The sequence below is a fragment of the Leiobunum rupestre genome, chromosome 3, assembly GCF_980474605.1.
Source record: "Leiobunum rupestre chromosome 3, qqLeiRupe1.1.hap1, whole genome shotgun sequence".
Taxonomy (NCBI): domain Eukaryota; kingdom Metazoa; phylum Arthropoda; class Arachnida; order Opiliones; family Sclerosomatidae; genus Leiobunum; species Leiobunum rupestre.
This window is the reverse complement of record NC_143386.1, coordinates 9,479,695-9,504,112: the sequence shown is the minus strand read 5'-3', so window position 1 is coordinate 9,504,112 and position 24,418 is coordinate 9,479,695. Positions and strand designations below refer to the sequence as shown.

At 36.3% G+C, this 24,418-nt stretch overlaps 2 protein-coding genes across 7 annotated transcripts; one reads left to right on the top strand and one right to left on the bottom strand.

The window, feature by feature from the left end:
* Positions 1-35: 35 nt before the first annotated feature.
* On the top strand, positions 36-6,473 carry Dp (transcription factor Dp). Of its 5 annotated transcripts, none has more exons than XM_090167768.1 (12): positions 36-138; positions 1,119-1,248; positions 1,336-1,393; positions 4,287-4,423; positions 4,494-4,636; positions 4,701-4,917; positions 4,978-5,121; positions 5,354-5,422; positions 5,486-5,631; positions 5,697-5,863; positions 5,933-6,002; positions 6,273-6,473. In XM_090167768.1, exons 2-12 carry the CDS (start codon positions 1,135-1,137, stop codon positions 6,448-6,450), a joined length of 1,443 nt encoding a protein of 480 aa, XP_090023894.1. In that variant the 5' UTR covers positions 36-138; positions 1,119-1,134; the 3' UTR covers positions 6,451-6,473. The 5 variants fall into 5 exon arrangements, with proteins under 5 accessions (XP_090023894.1, XP_090023898.1, XP_090023893.1 ...); XM_090167772.1 differs by lacking the exon at positions 36-138 and adding an exon at positions 149-366 and having other exon boundaries at positions 4,707-4,917; XM_090167767.1 differs by lacking the exon at positions 36-138 and adding an exon at positions 149-366.
* A 2,302-nt stretch (positions 6,474-8,775) lies between these two features.
* Positions 8,776-9,380, bottom strand: LOC149949427 (single-pass membrane and coiled-coil domain-containing protein 4 homolog). Of its 2 annotated transcripts, none has more exons than XM_090167774.1 (2): positions 9,220-9,380; positions 8,776-9,062 (listed from the first exon to the last, which is right to left on the bottom strand). In XM_090167774.1, the coding sequence occupies exon 2, from the start codon at positions 9,013-9,015 to the stop codon at positions 8,836-8,838; it is 180 nt and encodes a 59-aa protein (XP_090023900.1). In that variant the 5' UTR covers positions 9,016-9,062; positions 9,220-9,380; the 3' UTR covers positions 8,776-8,835. The 2 variants fall into 2 exon arrangements, with proteins under 2 accessions (XP_090023900.1, XP_090023899.1); XM_090167773.1 differs by having other exon boundaries at positions 8,777-9,062; positions 9,123-9,380.
* Positions 9,381-24,418: the final 15,038 nt, after the last annotated feature.

Genomic DNA, 24,418 nt, shown 5'->3' with positions numbered 1-24,418 from the left:
CTACGATTGGCGCATGCCCAAGATCACGTGGTAATTTTTCAGAAAATAAACTTGCCAGCGCCAAGTGTGTTTTCAATTTTTAACGTAAGGGGGAAACTGAAGGCTTGGGAACAGGATGGCTACAGGAAAAAATTAAAGGTTAGCGTTTCTTTTCGTTTGCGATTTAAGTTTTTACTCATTTAAAGACAACGATTATCGAATTATATTCATTACGTTAAATTAAGAGTGCCGGTTTTCGTTTAATATTAGTAAAAACTTGAAAAAGCACGACAGTAATTGTAAAATCCGCCCGTGTTTCCTATCGCCATTTTACCATAGTAAATGCCGATGATGAAGGGCTGACTTTGAAGGTGGTTACAACAACAGGTAAATAGTAATTTAATTATCGCTGCACTCTTCAAAGTAACCGACAAAAATAGCCAAAAAGCTTCTGTGTTAAAAGAAGCGTACATTTTGAGTTTAAATGTAAATTGGAATGCTGTGCAACGTTTTGTAGTATTAATCGGGTCATGTACTAAGTACTATAAACGCGGGCAACGTGATCATTTACGAGGGCCCCAAATATTCGTTTCTTTCAACATCATGAACAAATGTTATTAGGTTTAAATAATAGAAAGTTTTGTCGGGTATCGCTGCATCGCGATTCTTAATTCAATAAGGTCAATATTTGTCTTGCGTTTATCACTATCCACGTTGTTTTAAGCCTAAGCGTGGGGGTAGTGGGAAGGAATTTTTTCTTTAATAAAAAAAATTACCTCATGTTACGGTTTTTAATAAGTATTTAGGAAATAACGTACCGCTGATTGGTCTTTAAACAAGTTGATTATGATATGTATATATATATACATATTGTTTATTGTTTGCAAATCATCTTTGTTTTGGGACAAAAGGGAACTTTTTTTGGAAGTTTTCTTTGTTTGAATTAATGTTAATGAGTGCATCATAGTTTAACGTGTGGACAATTTTTGATCAACACACAAGCTGACTTCCTCACAAGCATTGTGTTATTATTTGACTTGGAAATGATGAATTAACCACAAAATCAGCTGTTTAACTGCTTAATTTAAGCCATAAAACCGTTGTTTGCAATAGTTAAATAGCGATACTCTCTATAACAGGAATTTGAAAATAAACATGTCCAAAGTTGGAGTAACTCCTGGAAGCACGGTAATTGCTGTTGCATCACCTAGTGGCTCCAAAACTGACGCTAATGCTCAACAGCTTCTCAGGTACATCAAAGGCCCTGATGTAAGTAAAATTCTTGGTGTCTCGCTTGACTATGTTTAAATTTGGCTTAGGTGCTTGGTTTAATTTTGAGTTTGATATTTGTCTTAGGGAGTTTATCGTGAAGCAAAAGGAACAGTTATGTTTAAAGCCGTGGCTACTCCAAAAAGTGAGATAATATTTTTGCTCACTAGTAAAAGTTTGACTAGAATTTTGGGCCAATCCTAGTTAAGTATATAGCAAATTTTAGGTTTGCGACTGTTCGATTTTTCTTGAATTTTGAAAAACTGGGTGTCAATACAGCTTCTGTTGTACTAAATATTCTAGCACTATTTGTAGTAATATCAATATTTCTGTCAATTTACAAGAATTTGTTTTTTTACTTAAGATTTCGGATAAAATGGTGCATAATTAGTTAAAATTATTAGATAGATTTTGATATCACATACTAAACTGTTTTGAGTCAGAATGTCACCCATATATTTAAGAGAAGGAATTGAACATCGCATAAGTAATAATGTGCGGTTATATCAAATTATGACTGAATCTGTGATCTATCAAATTTTGATTAAGAATGCCTTTAGGGAACGATAGTCACATTCTATAATTATTTTAGTAAATTTTAGCAAAAATACTGCTAGGCTTACTTCATTAGTCATTTGAAACTTAAAAAATCAATTATGAATCCTTTTAATACATGGTAAAGAATCCCAAACAATTCATTTTTTTTTCATACTTATAATTATACCTCCAGGGGGTGGGGGAACATTTAGCTGTCGCCCCTCTGTGCTGGCACTATAAGAGAGGGAAGCTAGCAGTGATTTTTGCGACCCCCAACATCATGCTATAAAACATCCTTTTTTCCCACCCTCCCCACCATTTTTTTATTTCCCGCCTTTTTCGGTGAGAGTTAAATTTTTTCCCATAAATTCCTTTGCCAGAATATAACATTTGACCTAATGAAATATTTCCTAATCGTTTTCTATTAAAATGGTGGCGTTATTAATATTATTTAAATTTTCAAATCCCTTCAGTGTAAGTGAAAACATCTCAGTAAGGGGTAGTTTTGTGATTCTTCAAAAATCAAACGGTTTCAATATATTTTTTTAGAGGTTATATCTTTGATTCCCTAAAATATCGTAATGCGTAAAACTAGATCGATTTTGTAGTAACTGGGGCCATGCCGATTTTGCGCGCCAGTTTTAGTGGTTGGTTGCTACAGCAACAGGCTTCCCTTTTCTTCCCGCCCAAAACGGCGAATCATCGTTTCTTGGATTTCCCGCCATAAAATAGGCGACTAGTCTCGCGCGTTCGCTACTTCCTTTTCATTCACTCTGAAGCGCGGTTTTCCCTCTCGAAAAACCCTACGTTTACACTTTGGCGCCTTTTTCTTGCAGGGGAAAGGGAGGGTAGAAAAGCGGTTCTATTGGCCTAGCTGTAAGCTTTTTTCGCGGGCTTGATTACGTAATTTGTAGGAGCCGTGGCGTAGCCAGAAACGCGTCAAGTGGAGGTCAGACTATGTGAAGTTCTAAAGTTTCAGATAGGAGGGTGGAAAAGGGGGTTAAAATTTAGTACAGTCAAACTAAAGGAAAAAATTGATGTGGAAACCACCCCACTGGCTACACCACTGGGTAGGAGGGATTTTCCTCCCCCACAGAAACACTCAGAAATATTGGAATTGATATGCATATTTTGTTGCCAAACATTTTACGTCATAGAAAAATTGGTTTGCGCGTTTCCCAGTTTTCCCCCTTTGTGAATATGCACTTAATCACATTTATTGGCAATTTTTGGATGCTAAGAACTGGTTTCCATTTTAATATGTCATTGATAGCTATATGTAGTTAGGTCATTAGAAGAGGCATATGACCACTCAAAACTGTTGGGGAAGCATCCTGTCTTGGGTGGAAACTGACTGAAAATAAATTTGGCAGTAACATAACACTCTTGAGAGCACGCTTAATTTTTTTTTAAGTAGGAATCAAGTTTAGTGGGGGCTAATTTCAAAATACTAATTGCAGTGTAGGAACTTATACAGTGTAACATATGCCTACTTATCTTTAATTTGATCTTAATAGTATGTAATTTTTCTTAAGCTTTGATGATTCATACAAAAATGGTTTTTTTTTTTAAATGTCGTTGTCATATCAGATTTTTTAAAGCATTTTTCCAAATATATAGACTTACCTCTACCGCATAATTAAATCATTTCACCTAACCACTTTGGTGAACCATAACCCGTTTTTGGCTATTCTGGTATACTGGTTTGAGTTTCGAGAGTTGTTCACTACCTGCAACAATCTATAATATTACATTTAATGGACTTGCTATTTAACGCTTGGCCAAATACAATGTATCAAATCTTATTAATAACTGCCCCTTAATTATTTTTGGATATTGAAATAATGAAAAAAAAGTCCTATCCCTCATTCTTTGGTGTTGTATCAGTGTACTTTTTGTCTGTCTGTTTGGGGGGCAGGTAACTAACCACTGTTGGTGATGGACTAATCTTGGAGGAAATAATAACTTGTTGAACAAAATATTGAAGTTTTTTATGGCAGAGAGTCATTACTGCCCAGGAAATAGGGTGGGTTTTTAGTTGATCTCTGGGGGCTAAAAAAGATATCTGAAAAAAAAAGCCCCAGGGTAAAAATGCTCATTGGACCATGTTAAAAACTAATATTCTTAAGACTCTTGGTTAGGTAAAGCATTGATGCTGGCCTTTTTTATATTAAATTAAAGAACCTTCTGTCATTTCCAAGGGGGGTGCTTGGGAGTTAGGATAGCCTTATTATAGTTAAGGATACTTAAAATTTCTCATTTTTAAGCAAAAATGATATTTTTCCCAAGGCAATTTGTGAAGTGAAAGGCAACCAAAGCATATGGTTTACTAAATTTCATAGGTCAATTTTTATTAAAATTTTGTTTACAACTTTAATAAATTTTTTGGTGGGTACTTAAATTAAAAATTGATAATTGAAATAAGATTTTATCATAAGGCTTATCTCAGTATTTTCTATAGTTTTATCTGTTTTATTTTTTGAATTGATATTTTCTTTTAGATTTGGGGACAACGCAATACATAGCTGTGCCAATAGCTGCTACTAATGCAGCCACCGCAACACCCTCAAAAGTGGCCACGTTCAAAACGGAACCCACCATTCTACCCAAAACAGTTCACCTACCACATGCACCCATGGTTAGTTAAGATTGAATAATTACAATGCAATTTTTAAATTCTAAAATGGTTTATTTTTATTTCTTTAAAGATACTGAACAATCAACAAAGGATTGTATCTTCTACAGGCCCTCAGTTGTTGAGCCCAAGCCCCAAATCTTCTCAATTGGTCTCTGAACAAGGGTCGTGGAGCGGGAAACGATCTCACGATTACGTCGATGATTTTAATGACGCGTAAGTTTTATTTCTCTATAGGGTAGGTGGTTCCTTAATGTTTGTAACTGAGGTACGACTTTAGTAAAAGGAATCGGCGAGGAGTCGCTGGTGTTGGTGGAAATGGAGGAGTAGTAGGAGACAAAAGTGGGAAGGGCTTGCGCCATTTCTCCATGAAAGTCTGCGAAAAAGTACAAAAGAAAGGCACAACTTCGTATAACGAAGTGGCTGATGAGCTTGTGGCTGAATTCACAATGCAGTCTCATAGAGCCGCTGCCTCTAACAGCTGCGATCAGGCAATAGTATTTTATTCTTCCAGATCGAAATTTGGGAAAACTATTAACATGGTTTTTCACCCATAGGCTTATGATCAGAAAAATATAAGGAGACGTGTTTACGATGCTCTAAATGTTCTGATGGCCATGAATATCATTTCTAAGGAGAAGAAGGAAATAAAGTGGCTGGGGTTGCCTACTAATTCCGCTCAGGAATGCCAGAATCTAGAAGTAATTTTTGGTCCTCTTTTACTGTGCAGGATGGTCCAATTTAAATTTAATTTATTCTAAATTTTGACTTAAGTCAATTTATTATACTTCAATGTTTTTACGAATGTATTAATTCGTAATTAAATTAATTCTACATTACCACTTCACTTAAATTGTTTTACAATTTGTCAAGATAATTTTTTTTAAACTTAACAACGCTGGGCTCTTAATGACAATCCCTTATTATTTCTAGATTGAAAAATCAAAAAGATTGGAAAGGTTAAGGTTAAAGAATCAACAATTACATGATCTTATATTACAAGTGAGTTTACTGATTACGATGCGTTGATAAAGATAATTAAAATTTGGAATTAATATTTTCCAGCAAATTGCCTTCAAAAATTTGGTTGAGAGAAATAAACATTTGGAAAAGCAGAATCAACCATCCCACAATTCAGCCATTCAACTGCCATTCATAATCGTTAATACAAATAAGAGAACTGTGATTGACTGCAGCATTTCCAGTGACAAGTAAATTTTGCCCATCAATCATTCATTTAATTGGAGAGATTGTAATAATGGTTTATATTGATTAGATCCGAGTACCTGTTTACTTTTGATGACACATTCGAAATTCATGATGATATTGAAGTATTAAAGAGAATGGGTCTAGCTTTTGATTTGGATAAAGGGATTTGCACTCCCGAGAACTTGGAGAAAGCTAGGAAAATGGTGCCAAAAGCCTTAGAGCCTTATGTCATACGTAAAAATTTTTCCTTCGATTTTTCTATAGTTTTAAATCTCATAACTTAAAATACTTTTTTAATGTTAGAAATGGCCAACGGAGGCGGCGATCTCCCTCCTGGTATGACTCTCAGCGCTGCTGCATCCCGACCTGACAGGTACTGCAATTTTGCTACAATCGCTTAGCGATGTGTAATTTTTTTCAGTGAAAATATTATGATTGCTTGAAACTGACTAGTCAACAATAAATTTTGTGAATTTATATATTCGTTTTCAATTTATTTTAAATGAAAATCAAAATTTTTTCCTCTGGATGGTCTTGAATATGTATTTAGTAATCCTATTGGTATTGAACATAGACAGTTTCAGTATAGAAGTATGATTTAATTTGACTAAAGTATTCTTAAATGATATTTTTATTTGTTTAGACATCGAGCTGCTTCATCCTCTAGTGCTGCGGATGGAGACCCCAGCGCTCATTTTTCCAGACAATCTAGTGTTGGGTCTTCCTCGGATTTGCATTCACGCCCCGAATCCAGCAGCGAATCCGAAGATGACTTCTCAGACAGTGATTCCGAGCCACAAGCTTCAAGTTGCGGAGAGTAAAGTTTTGTGCCCATTACTTTCAAGTATTACGCTTTTTTTTATTTTCTGGTTCTATGTAGTAATACCTAAAAACAAATTTTAACACATGGAAAAAAGGGGTTTGTGTCTTTGTTTTAGAGAAAAGAAAACATTATATGCCCTTGGAAATTTATTTCCTTTACATTAAGCTACTCAGTTTTAAACGTTAAATTTCTTCAATTTTTTGTATGGATATTTATTCTATTGTTAGACATAATTTTTTGTGGTTTTGTTTAGTACTTGCGTCAATATGCGCTTAAATTTTTTTGTCACTTACTAATTTTCAGCACCACATTAAATAGTTAGCGTTACGTTTAAAAATCTTAACATTGATTTTAAAAGCACATCTTTAGGATGAAAATTGTAAATGTGTTTTTAGAGAGAAGAAATTCCATTTTGAGCTCAAAAATCTGAATAATTAAGAATTAGCAACAGTAAACTTGTAAAGCCTTGCTTATGAGCTTAAAAATATGGTCTGGAAGAAGCTATTTGTTGTAATGATTCATTAGATGGTTGTAGGGGCTAGACTTTGGAGTTTGTAAAAATTTCACGGGTCTTAGGAAAAAGTGCGCATTCTTTAGGAAAAACTAGATTCAATTGCTATAGATGGCGAGTGCAGGGCTTGACCAATATTTTAATGAAGGTTAACTCTGGCTTTAGGTTGTTTGGAAGGGTCAGTCTTTAGCCCAACTATCATCTAATGTATTTTTCACTATAGCAAGTAGTTTCCAAACCAAACTTAAACATAATTATCTGCACTTCCTATTCGTAAGGTTGATTGAAACCTTTCTTTGGTGATGGGAAAATGCTTCAATTATTTAAAAGCGGCTTTAGGTAGTTTTAAGTAATTCTGTGATCATGTTTAAGAAAAAGGAATCCTGCCAATACAGAAAATGTATTGCTTCTAATTTTTAAAGTTAGATGATTTTTTATATAACTTAATTTTGCCTTTTCAAACTTTTAACACCACTACCATACATTATATATGCATAAATTTTAAGTTTTTTTTTGCTTTAAATGTTTTATTTGCAAGCCATCACAATTATTATGCCAATAAGTTTTGGTATTTTGTTAAGAATTATATTTCACATAGCGCATACACATTTTTATGATCTTATTTGCTCTTAAGTTTGTTTTTGGGATGGGAACGTAACTGCCCATCTTTTAAAATAATTTTTCACCCAAGATTTTTTGTAAATATGTTTTGATAATGTCATGTGAACTTATAAAACAAAGTATATATATGATCATATGATGAAAAAATAATGCAACATTTCATTGACCCCTTATTTTTTGTCCAATGTTCCATTTTATTTTTGAAAACAAGTTGTTAACCCCCCCCTTTTTTCCAAATCTTGGTCAGTGATATATTACTTTTTAGTGACCATAAAAGTGCCTAACCATTTAATTTTGACCTTAAAGACAAGACTAGTATGTTTTGTATAGTTGGTCACACCTACAACGTTTTAAGAAACTAACTTATCATTGTAAACGTTAGTTTTTACCATAATTTTTGGTATTGGGTACACGGAAATTGGCAATTGTAACTAGATAATAATTTAAAGAAGCAATTACTAAAGTAGTTTATGTAGAAACTACACTTAATTTTAACTACCTCTTTGGCTCCAAAGTTTTTTATATTTTAAAGGCCAACATTAGCGATTTTATTGTAGTTTTAACTGGTGGTTGGCTGAAATTTAAACGTATTTGCAATACGCGGAAGTCAACTTTCAGTACAAACTGAAAGACAATATGGAATGTTGAAACATGGGCCTTTAAATTTTATTTGCAATGATTATGATAGATTAAATAATATGCAAAGCTTAAACTGCGAAAAAACTTGAAAACTAAAAAGAAAAGGACCAAATCTCTATAAACTAGTCCCCCAAAACTGTTGTGTAGCACAATAACTTGGCATTTAAAATTCGTGTGAAATTTAAAATACCAGAATAATTTCATTTTAGAGGTACCAAAAAAAAAGTAATTATTTGTCTCAACTATTTTTAGATAAGGATAGGAATAGTTCATTTTAAGAAAAAAAAACCATATTGCACTTTTACATTTTCCCTCCTGACAATTTTCTGGGGGTTTTGAATGTAAGTTGAACAGAACAGGTCAAAGTTAAGGAGTGTTGAATCAACCTGATTATCCCAAATGTACATAATTTGCCTATTTGTTACATGTTTACGTAGCTTTAGGAAACTAAAAAAATGGTGGTAATAGTGGTTTTCAAATAAAACCATTGTGAGCTCATTAAACATGTACTACACATTTTTTGAGCATTGTTTTCTTTAATAAAGAATTTATAAAAAAAATAGTATAGATTTTTTTAGTTTGTAGAAAAATACAATACATCTGCGGAATGTTTTATTGCTGAACAATTTTTGGTCTGGTATTCAGATATATATAAGTTATTAACATGCCAATAATGATTGCTAATACAGGAAGAGCAATTGTAAAAAACAAATGCTTGTTTTTCACATTATCTTGTTTGCGCTCTCTTTTCTCTCTGCGTGTTTCTTTCACTTTTCCTTTAAGTTGTCTCATTTTCCTATCGTTCTTTATATTTCAGATAAGTCATCAGTTACATTTGGCTAAAAATGATGAAAAAGTAATGAGAATAAAATGTAAACAAACATTTTTCTGAAACTTACATAAAAGCTTGGAAATTCAACGATTGAAATTTTGATATCATAAACATTACAAGGTTAATGTCATTTTAATATTAATAAAATTAATATAGACCTTTACCAATGCACACGTGCAAAGTTAGATAAAGTTCGAAAAAATGTTACATGGAAAATTTAACACGTTTTACAAGACGGAAGATTCTATGGCTCCAACTACTAGCTGCAACCACGGTCGACTTTGATTGTCGCAGTCACTCGCTGTTGCGCCATAGCCGTAGCACGGCCAACTTCGATCGCGCGTATTGCGCTTTAGCGGCCCCGTAAATCACCTGAATTTACCGTTTATATATTTTCCCACCAGGGTTTCGCTACGACCAAAATTTAACGTTAGTCAGATAGGAAAAATCCACAAAAAACAATTATTTTTAAATAAATTTTGAAAAACATTGAATTAAACCGAATGTAGGTTAATATTTAACTAATAGTATAATATTTTTTTAATTATTCGAATTTTTAACGGTGTTTATAAATTATAAAAGAGTTAAACAGAAACCAAGAACATACTCTAGATGCTGATTTTACCTTCCGCCATGCCTGACACCCTTTTTAAAGAGCTAGTGATCACGTTATATTTCTAACCAATAAGGATAGCACATTACGCGCGAAATAGTGTATTTGTGGTATTCCGGTCCGCGCTCAAGATGAAAATTTGGAATTTTATTCCCTGGCAACCATGTCACCGCCTCGCGATTTCAAATAGTCTCTCAATACATAAATTAGTCCATGGTCTTTCTGTCAAATGCTGACCTTAATTTCCTTCGATAACGGTTGATTTTAATTAATAATTGCTATATCAATTGTAAAATAAACAAAAAAAGCTCGTAGCTATATCTATTATTTCAGTTAAACTTGCAAATTGTTAGGCCTTAACATCGTAGATATACCAATAAGTCCCGATCTCTGCTCTTAGATGGAGCCACGCTCTCCACGATTTAAGTGAGCGTTTTTCTAGTTACGGTTTATTTATTTTCAAAAGTCGTGTTATTATTTTTTAAATGTCGCATTTTAGTTTCTATCATATATCTACTTTATTTAGGAACTAAATTAACCAAATTATCGAAAGCAAAAGTTTAATATTCACGTATTTTATAGAGAACTATTTTTCATCGTGGCAGAGTATAACCGATACCTTTGTGTCCCAGTAAAGAGGCGAGGGGGAAGTCATTTCCGAAGCCCAAAAATTTTACCCCTCAAATAAGACGTCGTGCGGTTGGACCCAAGTGCCAGACTTTCTCCCCCTATTTACTTTTGGTATTATTGTTTAATATTTGAAACTTCAGGGTAAATATATTATAAAATTTTTTATTAAATAATATTAAGTTAAAATATATTATAAGCGCAATAAATTATAATTTTAGGTTTCAACAAGTTTTAAGCTTTCGTCTTTTTAAACCTAGAATAATATTGTAAGGGCCGGTTTGTAATTTTAGCTGACTTTATTAAAGGGAATATAACCTGCAAAGCAATCTTTACGGAAGACCCCTTCATTTTTTCAAATTACCCTGTGCAGTGGCGCCAAACATTTCTAAAGTCAAAGGCAAGAGTATATATATATATACTATTAATAAAGATATGTTATTATTAAAGATTTATAAATTTTAAGAGATACATTATATACGCGTCAAAACGCTCTAAACACCTCTACAGCCTTCGAAACTATGTATTCTAATATGGCGCCTTCTCGTAAAAAATGCGTCTCTTTTTCTTCATTTAATATTTATAAGGTTTTATTTTTTTTAAATTTTGAATTATACATAAATAAAGATAGTTTAACTTACTATACCTTGTTTTTTCTAAATAGGAAAGTGGAAAACCGAAGAAAAATTTTTTCCCGCGATTTCGCTTGTATAGTAGGTTTTTGGTCGTATGTAGCGCCCCTATCGGGATTATTCATACACGCAAATTAACATTAGATGCGAGGCGATTGACGGGGCCGCTAAAGCGCGGTACGCGTGATCGAAGTTGGCCGTGGCCATAAAAATCGGATAACAAACTAGAACGCTTAATCGAATGGCTGACAAGCTAATGTTATGCAATTATATGTTACCTAGCTAGCTCATATCCAAAAGTTAAATTTTTCTTCACTGTTTGTTTGGGAATTTTACATTGGTCGCATAGGCTTCACTATTTATAATAGTAGGTTTTCAGTTAGTTTTCTGTTAAAATTAGATGAACTTTTGTTTAGAGAAACTGTCTTTTCTAAAGGATTATTTAAGGTATTAACCAAGTATATTCTTGCTGGCTCTGAGGTCTACATTTATCATTGAAATAATACACAATGTATATGTCCTAATTTAAAGTATTAAATATAATTTATTTTACGTTTGATTCGCTCGCGTTCTACTTGTCGAACAGTCTAAAGCCCCATTTTCATGCTCGCTGGTAGCGGATAAAAATCATCAAAATTCGCATCCGCCACTCGCAAGCGTGAAAATAAAGCTAAAATATCTGTTTGAAACAGATCGACGCGGAAAGTGAAAAAGTGTATAGCTGAAGCGGAATTTTTCGATTTTTACGCGCTACCAGCGAGCATGAAAATGGGGCTTTACGTGTTTTCTTTTCAAAGCATTGATACTAGTCTTGTGGATTTAATCGTTACGGTAGTAAATATGAACTTAAATTGAAGTGACCCTTTATTCCGACTTTCCCATCATTTTCTCTCACAGAACCTTCAAAATAGCTTAATTTTCAAGCGATTTATTGCAGAAGTAACAAGAGTTAGCTGGGTGGTAAATTGAACGCGGTTACATGAAGAGCGGCGGACGCGTTTTAATCAACAAAGGCGCAAAATCTACGTGTTTCGGGTGCATCTTTAAAACCGCGAATACGACACAACAATTGTTCGTATGTAAAATGCTCATAGAACATTTTTTGTAGGAAATAGCCGGCCCCTAATTTTGGTAATTGGGTTTATAGCCGTACATACAATACTAGCGTAGATATTCGCGATAAACCATTACTGTACACCGGTTTCCCCCATAACCATTGCGCGTAATTTGGCGTAAAACAACTATTTCTAACAGTAACCTGTGAAAAGATATGTTTTTGTTTGAGTAATTACTCCTAAAATATTTAATTACGCAATTTTGAACCATTCTTCATTTTTATTTAAAAAAAACTATCTTTCTATGATTTGAAAGAAACGCGTTTTCTATAGTGCGTTGTTAGCGATTGGAAATTATGGTAAAAAGAAAACTATTTCTAACACTAACCTGTGAAAAAATATGTTTTCTTTTGTATAGTTACTATTACACAGTTTAATTACGCAATTTTGAGCCATTCTTCAACTTTAATTAAACATAAGTCGCTTTAAAAAACCGCGTTAGCGTCGAGCTAAAGTCGGCCATTTAATCTTAGGCGAAATCATAGATATAGAAAACGTATATCACGGCCAACTTTGATTTCTCGCGCATCTCTACAGCGGCCATCTCATTCGTTGACGTTTCTGTGCAAGGTGAATACAGATACGCTATAATGGTTTCTGTGTACCTAAGAGCAAAAGATGTGTATGACGTCAGCGCCCCTAGCGGATTATTATTTTTAGAATAGCTTTTACATTGAAGTCAATATAACAACCGAACGTGGCGCTGACCTCCTACACATTATAGTACAGTTTATAGGGGGAAAATCCTTGCTCGCGGAATTTCGACGAATGTGTTGGCCGTAGCACGGCCAACTTTGATCACGCGCTGTTCGCGCTACTACGGCCAACACATTCGTCGAAATTCCGCGAGCAAGGATTTTCCCCCTATAAACTGTACTATAATGTGTAGGAGGTCAGCGCCACGTTCGGTTGTTATATTGACTTATATGGGTGTTTCAAGTTATATGAAGGTCTACCAAACCCCCGAGTTTCAACAAAATCGGTGTGTTACACCTCGGGTCGTCTCCTTGTAAGTCGGGAAAGCCACTTTCCATCGTCATTAGATAGTGATAACAGTCTGTTACGCTTTTCAAATTTTTCGATTTTATTAAATTTCTGGCTATTTTAATTTGACCTTTCAATGAATCTAGGTCGAAATTAAAGCGAGTGTATATTTGGCAGTGGGCTAGGACGTCATTTTCTACGAGAAAGTTTTCCGAGTCGGGGTCAGACGCAGTTATTCCTTTAATTAGGCTATTATTTTCTAAAAATCAGTTTTTCATTTCTCATATAAAGTTATCGATTATATGGTAGTAAGTTGATCTCAACTGTTCAAGGACGTATATAAGGGGGGGGGGGGTTTAGGGGGTTCAACCCCCCCCCCCCTTAGGACTCGATTCCTTTCTTGCGAAATTAAGTTTTGCAAAACAATATCAATTTTGTTCTTTGTTTTATTATCATTTTCTCGCAAATGTATTAAAAAACGTCGTTTGATACACGTGCGGAAATGTCATTGTCACTCGTCTAGCCAGTACTTTAAATATGCGTTATTGCTAACGAAAAATTTCGCGCTCGCGATTTCATCTGGTTGTGTTATAACCCGTCCCCCCCCCCCCTTATACTTTCTATATCTACGTGCTTGCAACTGTTCATTTAAGGTATTTGCTTCAGTGTCTCGGTTTCCTGTTGTACACGTTACCACATTATGCTTCAGTCTTTGATTAGGGATTATTTTTCGTTTTCTTAAAGCTAAAGGTGCAGTGTTGCGATCGGGAACCGTGCTTAAAAACGGATTCTGCTAACTTAGAAGCTTCGTCCCAAATTAAATCGAATTTTTCGGGGTTCCTTACTTCCTCTAAGGTAGTTATGGTAGCTTTGCAAATAGCGATAGCTTCAGTTAGAACGACTCTCGAACTTTGTAAATATTCCGACAAGGAGTAGGTAATACCTAATATTTCATCTAAAGCCGTAATCAAATTCAAGTTAGTGAAGTTTTGTAATTGCAATATGTACCCTCGACACTCGGCAGCTTCTTAATCGGGCTTACCATTTTCTACCAAGTTCTCCAATGCTAATAGAACAGAATCAAATCTACTTCTGAAGTAATGAAGACCTTTTTTTTTGCTCCACCACCTAGTGTCGCAGCTTTGCGGCATTTTAAGAACTATTTCGTAGCCCAGCTCTTTTTGCTTTGGAAATTATAGATCACTTGAGCTAGTCCGAGTAATTCCCTAACCGCGACTATATTGGAGCAGCATTCAACCAAAACTAAATTTAAACGATGGGCATAGCAATGGCCGTACGGACAATTTCCACCTACTGCCTTCTCTATTTGAACCCTCACCCCTTTTACGTGCCCAGTGCACTCATTACACTGGCCCCATCATAAGTCTGAGCAACGCAATTTTCAATTTTCAGTCCATTCTCCGTCAAAAGGGTAATTATAGCTGATGCTTTCAGAGTCGAACTTATGCAAATCTGTGTATGCTAAAAATCGCTCTACTACGCCAATTTCCTTTCTAATGCAAACACTCAGCTGTTCTACTCCCGCATTATCTCTAGTTTCATCGGCAATTACGGAAAAGAAACCACCTGATTCATTAACCATCATTCCCCTAACAAAATTTCCACTAAGGTTAATCAGCTCATTTTGGACAGTGCTATGTATGTATTTAGCATTATTTGGCATACTTTCGCACTTGGCTTTTAAGTCGGGACAATTTATCTTTAATAAATCTAAAATTTCTACGAAATTGCCCCTGTTACCATTTTCATCGTCCAACCTATGCCCCCGAAGAGTGAGACCTTTTGGGCGCACAGTATTATTATCTGCACGTGAGCAGCTAAGACATCTCTATTTCTAGAAACGTCTGTTTTATGATGCTGATCAACCTGACATACTATTGAGCCTCGAGATTTCGATTCCAAATAGTCTGAATATTTTTTATAAGACTGTTGGTGTTAAGATTTAGTCGAAGTAAAGTGTTCTTCGAACGTTTTGGCCATATTTTTCCAGTTCGAAAACCCCTCAATAAATCCCGTATTTCTGCCACCTAAAAAATGCCGACAACCAAAACAATAAACTTTATCGTTTGCTACAAAATATTCGAGCATTTGGTATTAGGTGTACCAAGAAGAATTGAAGCCTCGGTTTTTACCACCCATTAGGGTTTTGGTAAAATACGCGAAGTTAGGTTGAACGGGCAGACAATCCTTATCTAAACTAATATCTAAAGCAATTAATCGTCTTACGTTTGAATTGTCTATCTTTGCACTCGAGGCTCTATTAGAGGATTCAACCAAAATTTCCGATAACTCAGAATTTAGAACTAGAACTACCTCCTTAGCCGGACGGACATGGACATTAGGTAAAACGTCAACAACATTTTTTTTACTGTTTTCTCCCCTGAATTCAGTTTATTTATTTTAGCTGACGGTTGAAGAAATCGTTCCATTGCGTCTTTCTGACTTCTAACTATGCTCGCTTCTCTCTTACATTTTTGGCGTTTGGGCCCCCGACATAAACTTTCGGGAACTCATTCTGGTTTTAGTTTTGAAGTAAAAACTCCAGATATTACGCCTTTTAAAAATGGTACCACTATAGTCTTAAAAAAAACTAGTTTTAAGAATGGTACCACCCTCGGCACCACCAATAGTTTGGTTCAAAATATCTAGCTACTAAAAGCTTGAAAAAAGCCAAGTAACTATATAAACCAGCCCGAAATGTTTTTATTTAAAACAAGCGCAGTACGGCTTCTTTAAACCTCTAGGAGGTAGAAGTCGGCACTTGCCAAAAATATTTAAACAAAAAGGACACTAAATTAACTGACTGAGAAAGACTCGAAATGTAGAGAGCTGCTTTGAAGAAGCGCACAAAATAAAATGCAACTTTGGTAAAAAATAATGTCTTGACTTCGTTAAGATAAGAGTGACCACCGGCCTTTCGAACACGTGACCCAGTGGGCGAGTCACAAACCCCCAAATAAGCTGGAGCTTTCCAGTTTTAACCCCATGTTGGAGGCCCACCCCTTCTAGGACGATATTGCGCTTATCAACAAACGAAATTCTTGACAACACGTTAGCTCTCGGATGAACAGGTGTCAGGTGCGGGGGCCCCCTTTCTCGATTTGCATCTTGTGGGGGTGGGAGACATTTCGCTTTGAACTTGCCATGAGGTAGAGGGGAGCTAAGGTCCGAGGTCATTTTTAGTTCCACATCGAGATATATATATATCGAAGTGGGACTATGGCTATGGACGGATTGTCGTTAAGTGTTGTGTGTTTGTTTGTTTGTTTGTTTGGTGTGGAAAGCAACGAAAATAAAATGCAGTTTTGGCGAAACCGGGATTCGAACTCACAGTCAAAAATCCGAACAATGACGCCTTTACGCTCTCGGCCACTGGAAGCTTCCTAAAATTTGTTCGGAACTTCTACTGAATTCTCGTTAGTTTTAGCGGCGCGGGGGGAGTTGGCTAGTTAAGTTGTCGAAATTCTCGTCCGTTTTTACGCCTTATTTTACGTATATTTTCCGAAATTTAAGGTCAAGTGAACCTCAAACTTCGCGTCGGGTGGTGGGTGGTGGGCGGTGGGTGGTGGGCACACTCGCTTAAGATGCCTCGCTCGAAAGTGAGTACTCGAATAAACGAGCTCGAAAATTTTAAATGTTCTGGTGGTGAGCAGTGGTAGGTGGGCACACTCGCTTAAGATGCCTCGCTCGAAAGTGAGTACTCGAATAAACGAGCTCGAAAATTTTAAATGCCCTCTTCCCCATATGTACACTCTGTTTGAAAAGTCTTCGACAGCTGAAATTTTTTCCCTCTTTTTAATTCTGCTAGAAAACTATATTAGATAGTTTAATGAAACCAATTGCAACTTTTATTTATTTTCCAATATCTTTCGTTATTTATTGGTTTCGTCCGCCAAAAATTAATAGTTTGGCGGGAACCGTCAAAACTCATTTTTTACAACTTTTTAAATATTGGTTCTACGGCACTGACTCGCGCGATTTTGAATTCACAATGGTCGGTTCATATTTAGAAAGTGGAAAAATTATCCCTCTACAACCAACGGTTGAGAAGTTATAGCGTTTCCAAACTTTCCTCGGAACTAGGAAACACCTAAAATACATCAAGCGATTATAAATAACGCAACTTCGACGACAATTTGGAAACGCGATAACTTCTCAACCGTTGGTTGTAGAGGGATAATTTTTCCACTTTCTAAATATGAACCGACCATTGTGAATTCAAAAACGCGCGAGTCAGTGCCGTAGAACCAATATTTAAACAGTTGGCAAAAATGAGTTTTGACGGTTCCCGCCAAACTATTAATTTTTGGCGGACGAAACCGATAAATAACGAAAGATATTGGAAAATAAATAAAAATTGCAATTGGTTTCATCGAGCTATCTATTATAGTTTTCTAGCAGAATTAAAAAGAGGGCAAAAATTTCAGCTGTCGAAGACTTTTCAAACAGAGTGTACTTATAAATGATCTAAAAGCCCCACAATGAAATACTTATTTTCTTATTTAAATAAATCAACAAGAGACATTAAAAAACTTCATCACTCGTTACACCAATCAAAAGGTTCAAGACAAACTACGAGTTCAATCCACACTGACGAACTTCCTTTTGGGTAATAAAAGCAATAGAACCATAGAGAAACAATTATAAATTGAAGCCACTATCGGGAGAAGGTATTATATTATTAAGAACACGCGTACGCTTAAAAAATTAAAGCATTGAAGACTCTATTTCCCTTCACACACTTACGTACCGCCATTATTAATTATTGGACTCCCATACTCATCCAAAAACTATGCATTAATCAAGAATGAATTTATGTACTTAGAATATGGGAGACCAAAAAATCCAAAGCAGTCGGACTTAAGCTTAATTACATTCAAGGGTATCTTTTTTTTTGAATTTGTGCAATAATAGGAATTTTGGTGTTTGAACCATACCCAAATGTTTGACATAAATTTCCTAAAATAAACATATTTGAATCCCAGTTTAAGAATTTCTTTAAATCCTTTTTCCACTAATTTCAATAATTTAAAAAAATTATGTTTGTCGTGTTTTGCTTACCTATTTCACCTTTGATACTTTACGTCTATCTAACGATAGGAAATCAAATGACCTCAACAGCTTATTAATTGGTTTGCCCACCCGTGTATCCTGAGGGTGGGCGGTGGCCTCTCTTTAACATAGGATGGTAAATAGTATATCTATATATAGGAAATCACATGGGCTCAACAGTTTTTATATTAGTTTGCCCACCCCTAAATAGTATATCTAACTATAGGAAATCACATGGGCTCAACAGTTTTTATATTAGTTTGCCCACCCGGGTCTCCTGATGGTGGGCGGCATCCAACCTTTCACTTAGGGTGGCAATTTATATATCCAACGATAAGAAATCACAAAGCCTCAAAAGCTTTGTATTACTTTGCCTACCTGTGTCTACTAAGGGTGTATGGCTTTGCCCATTCGAATACACTGATGTGGAACTAATATTATGGCCTGGGCCGACTTGTTACGTTTTACGATAACGTGTGCGGCTTATGGAAGCAGCTGTTTTTTCCCCGAACTACAAATAAACTCGGAATGTTAACCCCGCTTAAACTACCATTTTTAGGCTGCCGGGGGCCCCTGAGGGGGCTTGTTTTCTAAAGTGGAAAGCAAAGATTACCGGCCGTTCAGGAATAAAAAAAACTGGTAGTCTACTAGTCATCTTTTCAATGAATTTTAGACCCCAAGAAGGCACCTTTTTCGTAAATTGGAGGCCTAAAGTAGGCACCTTTTCTTAAATTGGAGGTCCCAAGTAGGCCCAAAATTTTTCAACGTAGGCACGTGCCTACTTGTGCCTACCGCTGGCGGTGCTACGTCTGATTCCTGCTGTTATTGATAATTTAACCCGCACAATTTCTGCAAAACATGAAAAGGTTAGAGAGATTGTAAGTAAGTCAATATCTAGAAAAGTCTACAAACTTTAATTAAAGTTAGCTGAGAAACAAATTAGTTACCCATTTTCAGTTGTCATATCTCATTTAAGAATTTAACTCTAGAGTGAAATTTAAATAATGAACTTGTTTTAAAAATTTAACTTTTCATTCATCAAAAGTAATAATTTATTTTAAAGAAAAACAAACTTACATTTAATATGGACAGCTAGTCCACGGCCAACTTCGATCGCGCGTACCGCGCTTTAGCGGCCCCATCAATCGCCTGAAATTACCGTGTATATATTTTCCCACCAGGCTTTCGCTACGACCAAGAGACATAGAAGACAAAGAGTCTGCCTATTGAGCTCTCCCCTAGCTTCCACCAGGGGGTAGAAACGTAATGCGAAATGCGTTGTCTCATGCGATTCCTTAGTGGGAGAGGTGGGGGACTGGGGGTGGAAGTTTAGTCTGAAAAGTTTCAGCGGGTTCGTCTGCTTCAATATATGGACCTCGTGTCCTCGTTCGGGCCTCGGACTAAAAATGGATCACGCTTATTGTCAAAAGAAACAACCCAAATCTAAAAAGCCGAATGGTTAGTATTACAATTTTAATTATCATCGATAAATTGTTTGTCTTAAATATAATTTCAGTGGTAAACTTAAAAAAACTCTTCAAAATTAATATCTTTGCCCAATGAAGAGATTGAATCTCCTGATTAACCTTTTGTAAAAATAAGTTTTAAATGCTTAATTTCAAATGTTTTTCTATATTTTTATTCTTTTTAAACAGCTTTGCTTAGAAAAAAATTAAGGCTAGAGGTCGGCGGAACGAATAAATTAACCGGCAAAATTTCGATTAACCATAAAACGTTTGGTTAACTGTTTTTTATGAACATTTTATAGGAATAAACAACGACTTAACTTGCAAAAATAATCGTTTTTTTTCGTATTTTTTTGGGATAATTTGCGGTTTTGAATAAAAATAAATAATTGGATAATTCCTTATTCAAACGCCGATCTCTAATTAAGGCAAATCCAATAAAAAACAAGTCGGCCCAGGCCGTAATATTAGTTCTACATCAGTGTATTCGAATGGGCAAAGCCATACACCCTTAGTAGACACAGGTAGGCAAACTAATACAAACCTTTTGAGGCTTTGTGATTTCTTATCGTTGGATATATAAATTGCCACCCTAAGTGAAAGGGTGGATGCCGCCCACCATCAGGAGACCCGGGTGGGCAAACTAATATAAAAACTGTTGAGCCCATGTGATTTCCTATAGTTAGATATACTATTTAGGGGTGGGCAAACTAATATAAAAACTGTTGAGCCCATGTGATTTCCTATAGTTAGATATACTATTTACCATCCTATGTTAAAGAGAGGCCACCGCCCACCCTCAGGATACATGGGTGGGCAAACCAATTCATAAGCTGTTGAGGTCATTTATTGACTTAACTTGCAAGGTAATTTGACAAAAAGCTATATTTTAAATTTCGATCTATTTGTGGTAGAGCTATAAACGGGTAGTCTTTACGTGAACTTGTAAGTTAATATACCTAATGGTATACGGCAAAGATTATCGTAATAAAAATTTACCTTCATAGATATAAAACTACATATGCCCGAATGCCCCTAGTTTTTGGATGAGTATGGGAGTCCAATAATTAATAATGGCGGTACGTAAGTGTGTGAAGGGAAATAGAGTCTTCAATGCTTTAACTTTTTAAGCGTACGCGTGTTCTTAATAATATAATAGCTTCTCCCGATAGTGACTTCAATTTATAATTGTTTCTCTATGGTTCTATTGCTTTTATTACCCAAAAGGAAGTTCGTCAGTGTGGATTGAACTCGTAGTTTGTCTTGAACCTTTTGTTTGGTGTAACGAGTGATGAAGTTTTTTAATGTCTCTTGTTGATTTATTTAAATAAGAAAATAAGTATCTCATTGTGGGACTTTTAGAGCATTTATAAGTACATATGGGGAAGAGGGCATTTAAAATTTTCGAGCTCGTTTATTCGAGTACTCACTTTCGAGCGAGGCATCTTAAGCGAGTGTGCCCACCACCCACCACCCACCACCCGACGCGAAGTTTGAGGTTCACTTGACCTTAAATTCCGAAAATATACGTAAAATAAGGCGCAAAAACGGACGAGAATTTCGACAACTTAACTAGCCAACTCCCCCCGCGCCGCTAAAACTGACGAGAATACAGTAGAAATTCCGAACATGTTTGGGAAGCTTCCAGTAGCTGAGAGCGTAAAGGCGTCATTATACGGAGTTTTTGACTGTGAGTTCGAATCCCGGTTTCGCCAAAACGGCAAATTATTTTCGCAGCGCCATCTGCCGTGTCGTTGCTTTCCACACCAAACAAACAAACAAACAAACAAACACACACACAACACTTAACGACAATCCGTCCATAGCAATAGTCCCACTTCGATATATATATATCTCGATGTGGAACTAATGATGACAAATGAAGCATTCCATTAGGCCTACTTGTCCATATTTACAATTGAAGGCACCAACGTTATTAATAAACTTCGCTACAATTTCAATTTAACCCAACTTATGATTAAAGATGATTTGTGATAGTTCTTACAACTCTTGAATTGGCAAGATTTTCCCATATTTAGTTTACACCTTGGTAAAATAAAATTCCAATCAGTAAAATAAAGAAAATTGACGCTTCAAATCAAACTTGGTCGAAACCTCGGGCCTCGTCCTCCAGTCCCGATTTCTTTTGTTTAGACTGCCAGCAGCCAGCACCGACCTCGGATACGAGATTTAAAACTGAACCGAACTGAATTTTTCAGACTTTTTAGCCCCTGGGTTAGACGGAAGCCCGTAGGAATCTCGTTGAATTTCCAATCTAGGGTACGTAGTCTAGATTATCTTTGCTTCCACCACAAGTTTCCTGAAAACTTCCAACATGGAGGAAGCACGTGACTGATACAGCGTTCAGTCAATAGGAGCAGACATCTCCATAGAAGAGGAGGGGTTCAAAAATCAAGTGGCTCTGCCGAACGGCGGAGACACCAACTGAGTCTAAGCGGACGAATTTTCGTGAAAATTGTTTTTTCTCTCTAATGCTTTTCCAACGGGAATTTGTTTTCCTAACTGTGTTGCAATTCGGAAACTTTTTAATAATTTTAGTGTTTGTACTCAACTTTGAATTTTTCATATGATTTTTATTAAGTCTCCAGGTTTTATTTAAGACTACTTTCATAATTTTCCCTTAATTATTTCGCTTGTAATCTACTTTTAAAATCGACGAAAATTTTAAGGCGAGGAAATGAATTCCCCGCCTTTGGGACCTGTATTTGTGCTAGGCCTCGGTATTGCGCAATGATTTTTAAATTCCAAACACTAAAACCAAGGCCTAGCACAAATACAGGTCCCAAAGGCGGGGAATTCATTTCCTCGCCTTAAAATTTTCGTCGATTTTAAAAGTAGATTACAAGCGAAATAATTAAGGGAAAATTATGAAAGTAGTCTTAAATAAAACCTGGAAACTTACTAAAAATCATATGAAAAATTCAAAGTTGAGTACAAACACTAAAATTATTAAAAAGTCTCCGAATTGCAACACAGTTAGGAAAACAGATTCCCGTAGGAAAAGCATTAGGGAGAAAAACAATTTTCACGAAAATTCGTCCGCTTAGACTCAGTTCGTGTCTCCGCCGTTCGGCAGAGCACGGCCAACTTTGATCACGTGCTGCTCGCGCTACTACGGCCAACACATTCGTCGAAATTCCGCGAGCAAGGATTTTCCCCCTATAAACTGTACTATAATGTGTAGGAGTTCAGCGCCACGTTCGGTGGTTATATTGTCCCCAATGTAAAAACTATACTAAAAATAATAATCCGCTAATGGCGCTGACGTCATACACATCTTTTGCTCATAGGTTAACACAGGAACGTCAACGAATGAGATGGCCGCTGTAGCGCGAGAGATGCGCGAGAAATCAAAGTTGGCCGTGGGCAGAGCCACTTGATTTTTGAACCCCTCCTCTTCTATGGAGATGTCCGCTCCTATTGACTGAACGCATAATCAGTCACGTGCTTCCTCCATGCTTCCAACTTCACCAACCTCCCTCTTACGCCCTATACTAGCGAGCCAATCTTTTTTTGGGGAAAAAATAGTATCGCGACACTAGCGACCCTATTAGTAATTCGGCCGAATTCACGAAACTTCGTCTGCTTTAGTCAACGAGTTTCCAAACATAGGCTTATTACGTTATAATCGTTTTTTATTATACTTTTACGTGAAATAAATTTTAAAATGTCGGGAAAGAAAAGTAGGGTGAAGTTGACCAATAAGTCAACCATAGAAATCTCATAGGTAACTAGAATGCTGCCGTGTAACTGGCAAATGGGCCAAACGCCGTGGCAGACGATAGCCAGATCTCAGCCAATCAGAGCTCAAAGAGTGGTTCTAACAAGAATTTAATGTCACCAGAGAGAATTACGTCTCCTATCTCCAGCTATAGTAGCGGATCCAAGGAGGATTATTATCCTCCTTGGCGGAACCACTCTACGGCCTCTCGTTGGCTGAAGGTTCAAGGCGAACTGGCGTCAAGCTCGGCCGTAGGCGGCAGCATTCTAGTTACCTATGAGGTTTCTATGAAGTCGACGCAGTACAATGCTTTTGCAAAGCTTAAAGATGTCCGTTAAATTGGTGTTCAGTGCCTTAAAGGGGCTCCAAAGTTCGATGTCAAAAAAAAAGAAAATTGAGCATGCTTTTCCTTCCCCCAACCCCTCACTCGGCCTTGGCAGAGGCGGGCAGAGTTAACCGTAAATTTCGCACTTTACTGACTTTACACACATTTTGCCACCGAACTTTGGAGCCCCTTTAAGTTATACTGAGAACTCATATTTTCTAATATTTCTTTTAGGCATCCGTTATCTCTCATGCCATTTATTTCCTGTTTTCTTCTCATAATCTTTCAATATGATTTCCCAGCCAATTTCCCTAGTTTCCATTTCAATTGGTTTTTAAAATTTTCAGTACTTATAATATTAAATAATACACTAAGCCTTGGTAAAAACGTGTTCGGTAAGTTGCAAATAGTGCTGCTGAAATCAAAGATAATCTAGACTACGTACCCTAGATTGGAAATTCAGCGAGATTCCTACGGGCTCCCGTCTAACCATACGATTCCCTAGTTGCGGGGGGCAATGTAATAGCGTGGGGCTAAAAAGTCTGAAAAATTCAGTTCGGTTCAGTTTTAAATCTCGTATCCGAGTTCGGTGCTGGCTGCTGGCAGTCTAAACAAAAGAAATCGGGACTGGAGGACGAGGCCCGAGGTTTCGACCAAAGACTATATAACGCTTCGCTTACTAGACAGGCGTGTTCCTAGGAAAAACCTGTTAACACCTCCGTAGCACTGGAAAAGCTGGGGTAATATTTGGACCCGCGGCTAGAGGCGCCACTAGTAACACAGCTC

Excerpts from the sequence above, each read along its gene's own strand:
- Dp (XM_090167768.1), top strand. The coding sequence starts at position 1,135 with ATGTCCAAAGTTGGAGTAACTCCTGGAAGCACGGTAATTGCTGTTGCA. Across the intron at positions 1,394-4,286 it reads AGCCGTGGCTACTCCAAAAA|ATTTGGGGACAACGCAATAC; the intron begins GTGAGATAATAT and ends ATTTTCTTTTAG. Across the intron at positions 5,423-5,485 it reads TACATGATCTTATATTACAA|CAAATTGCCTTCAAAAATTT; the intron begins GTGAGTTTACTG and ends AATATTTTCCAG.
- LOC149949427 (XM_090167774.1), bottom strand. The coding sequence starts at position 9,015 with ATGAGACAACTTAAAGGAAAAGTGAAAGAAACACGCAGAGAGAAAAGA.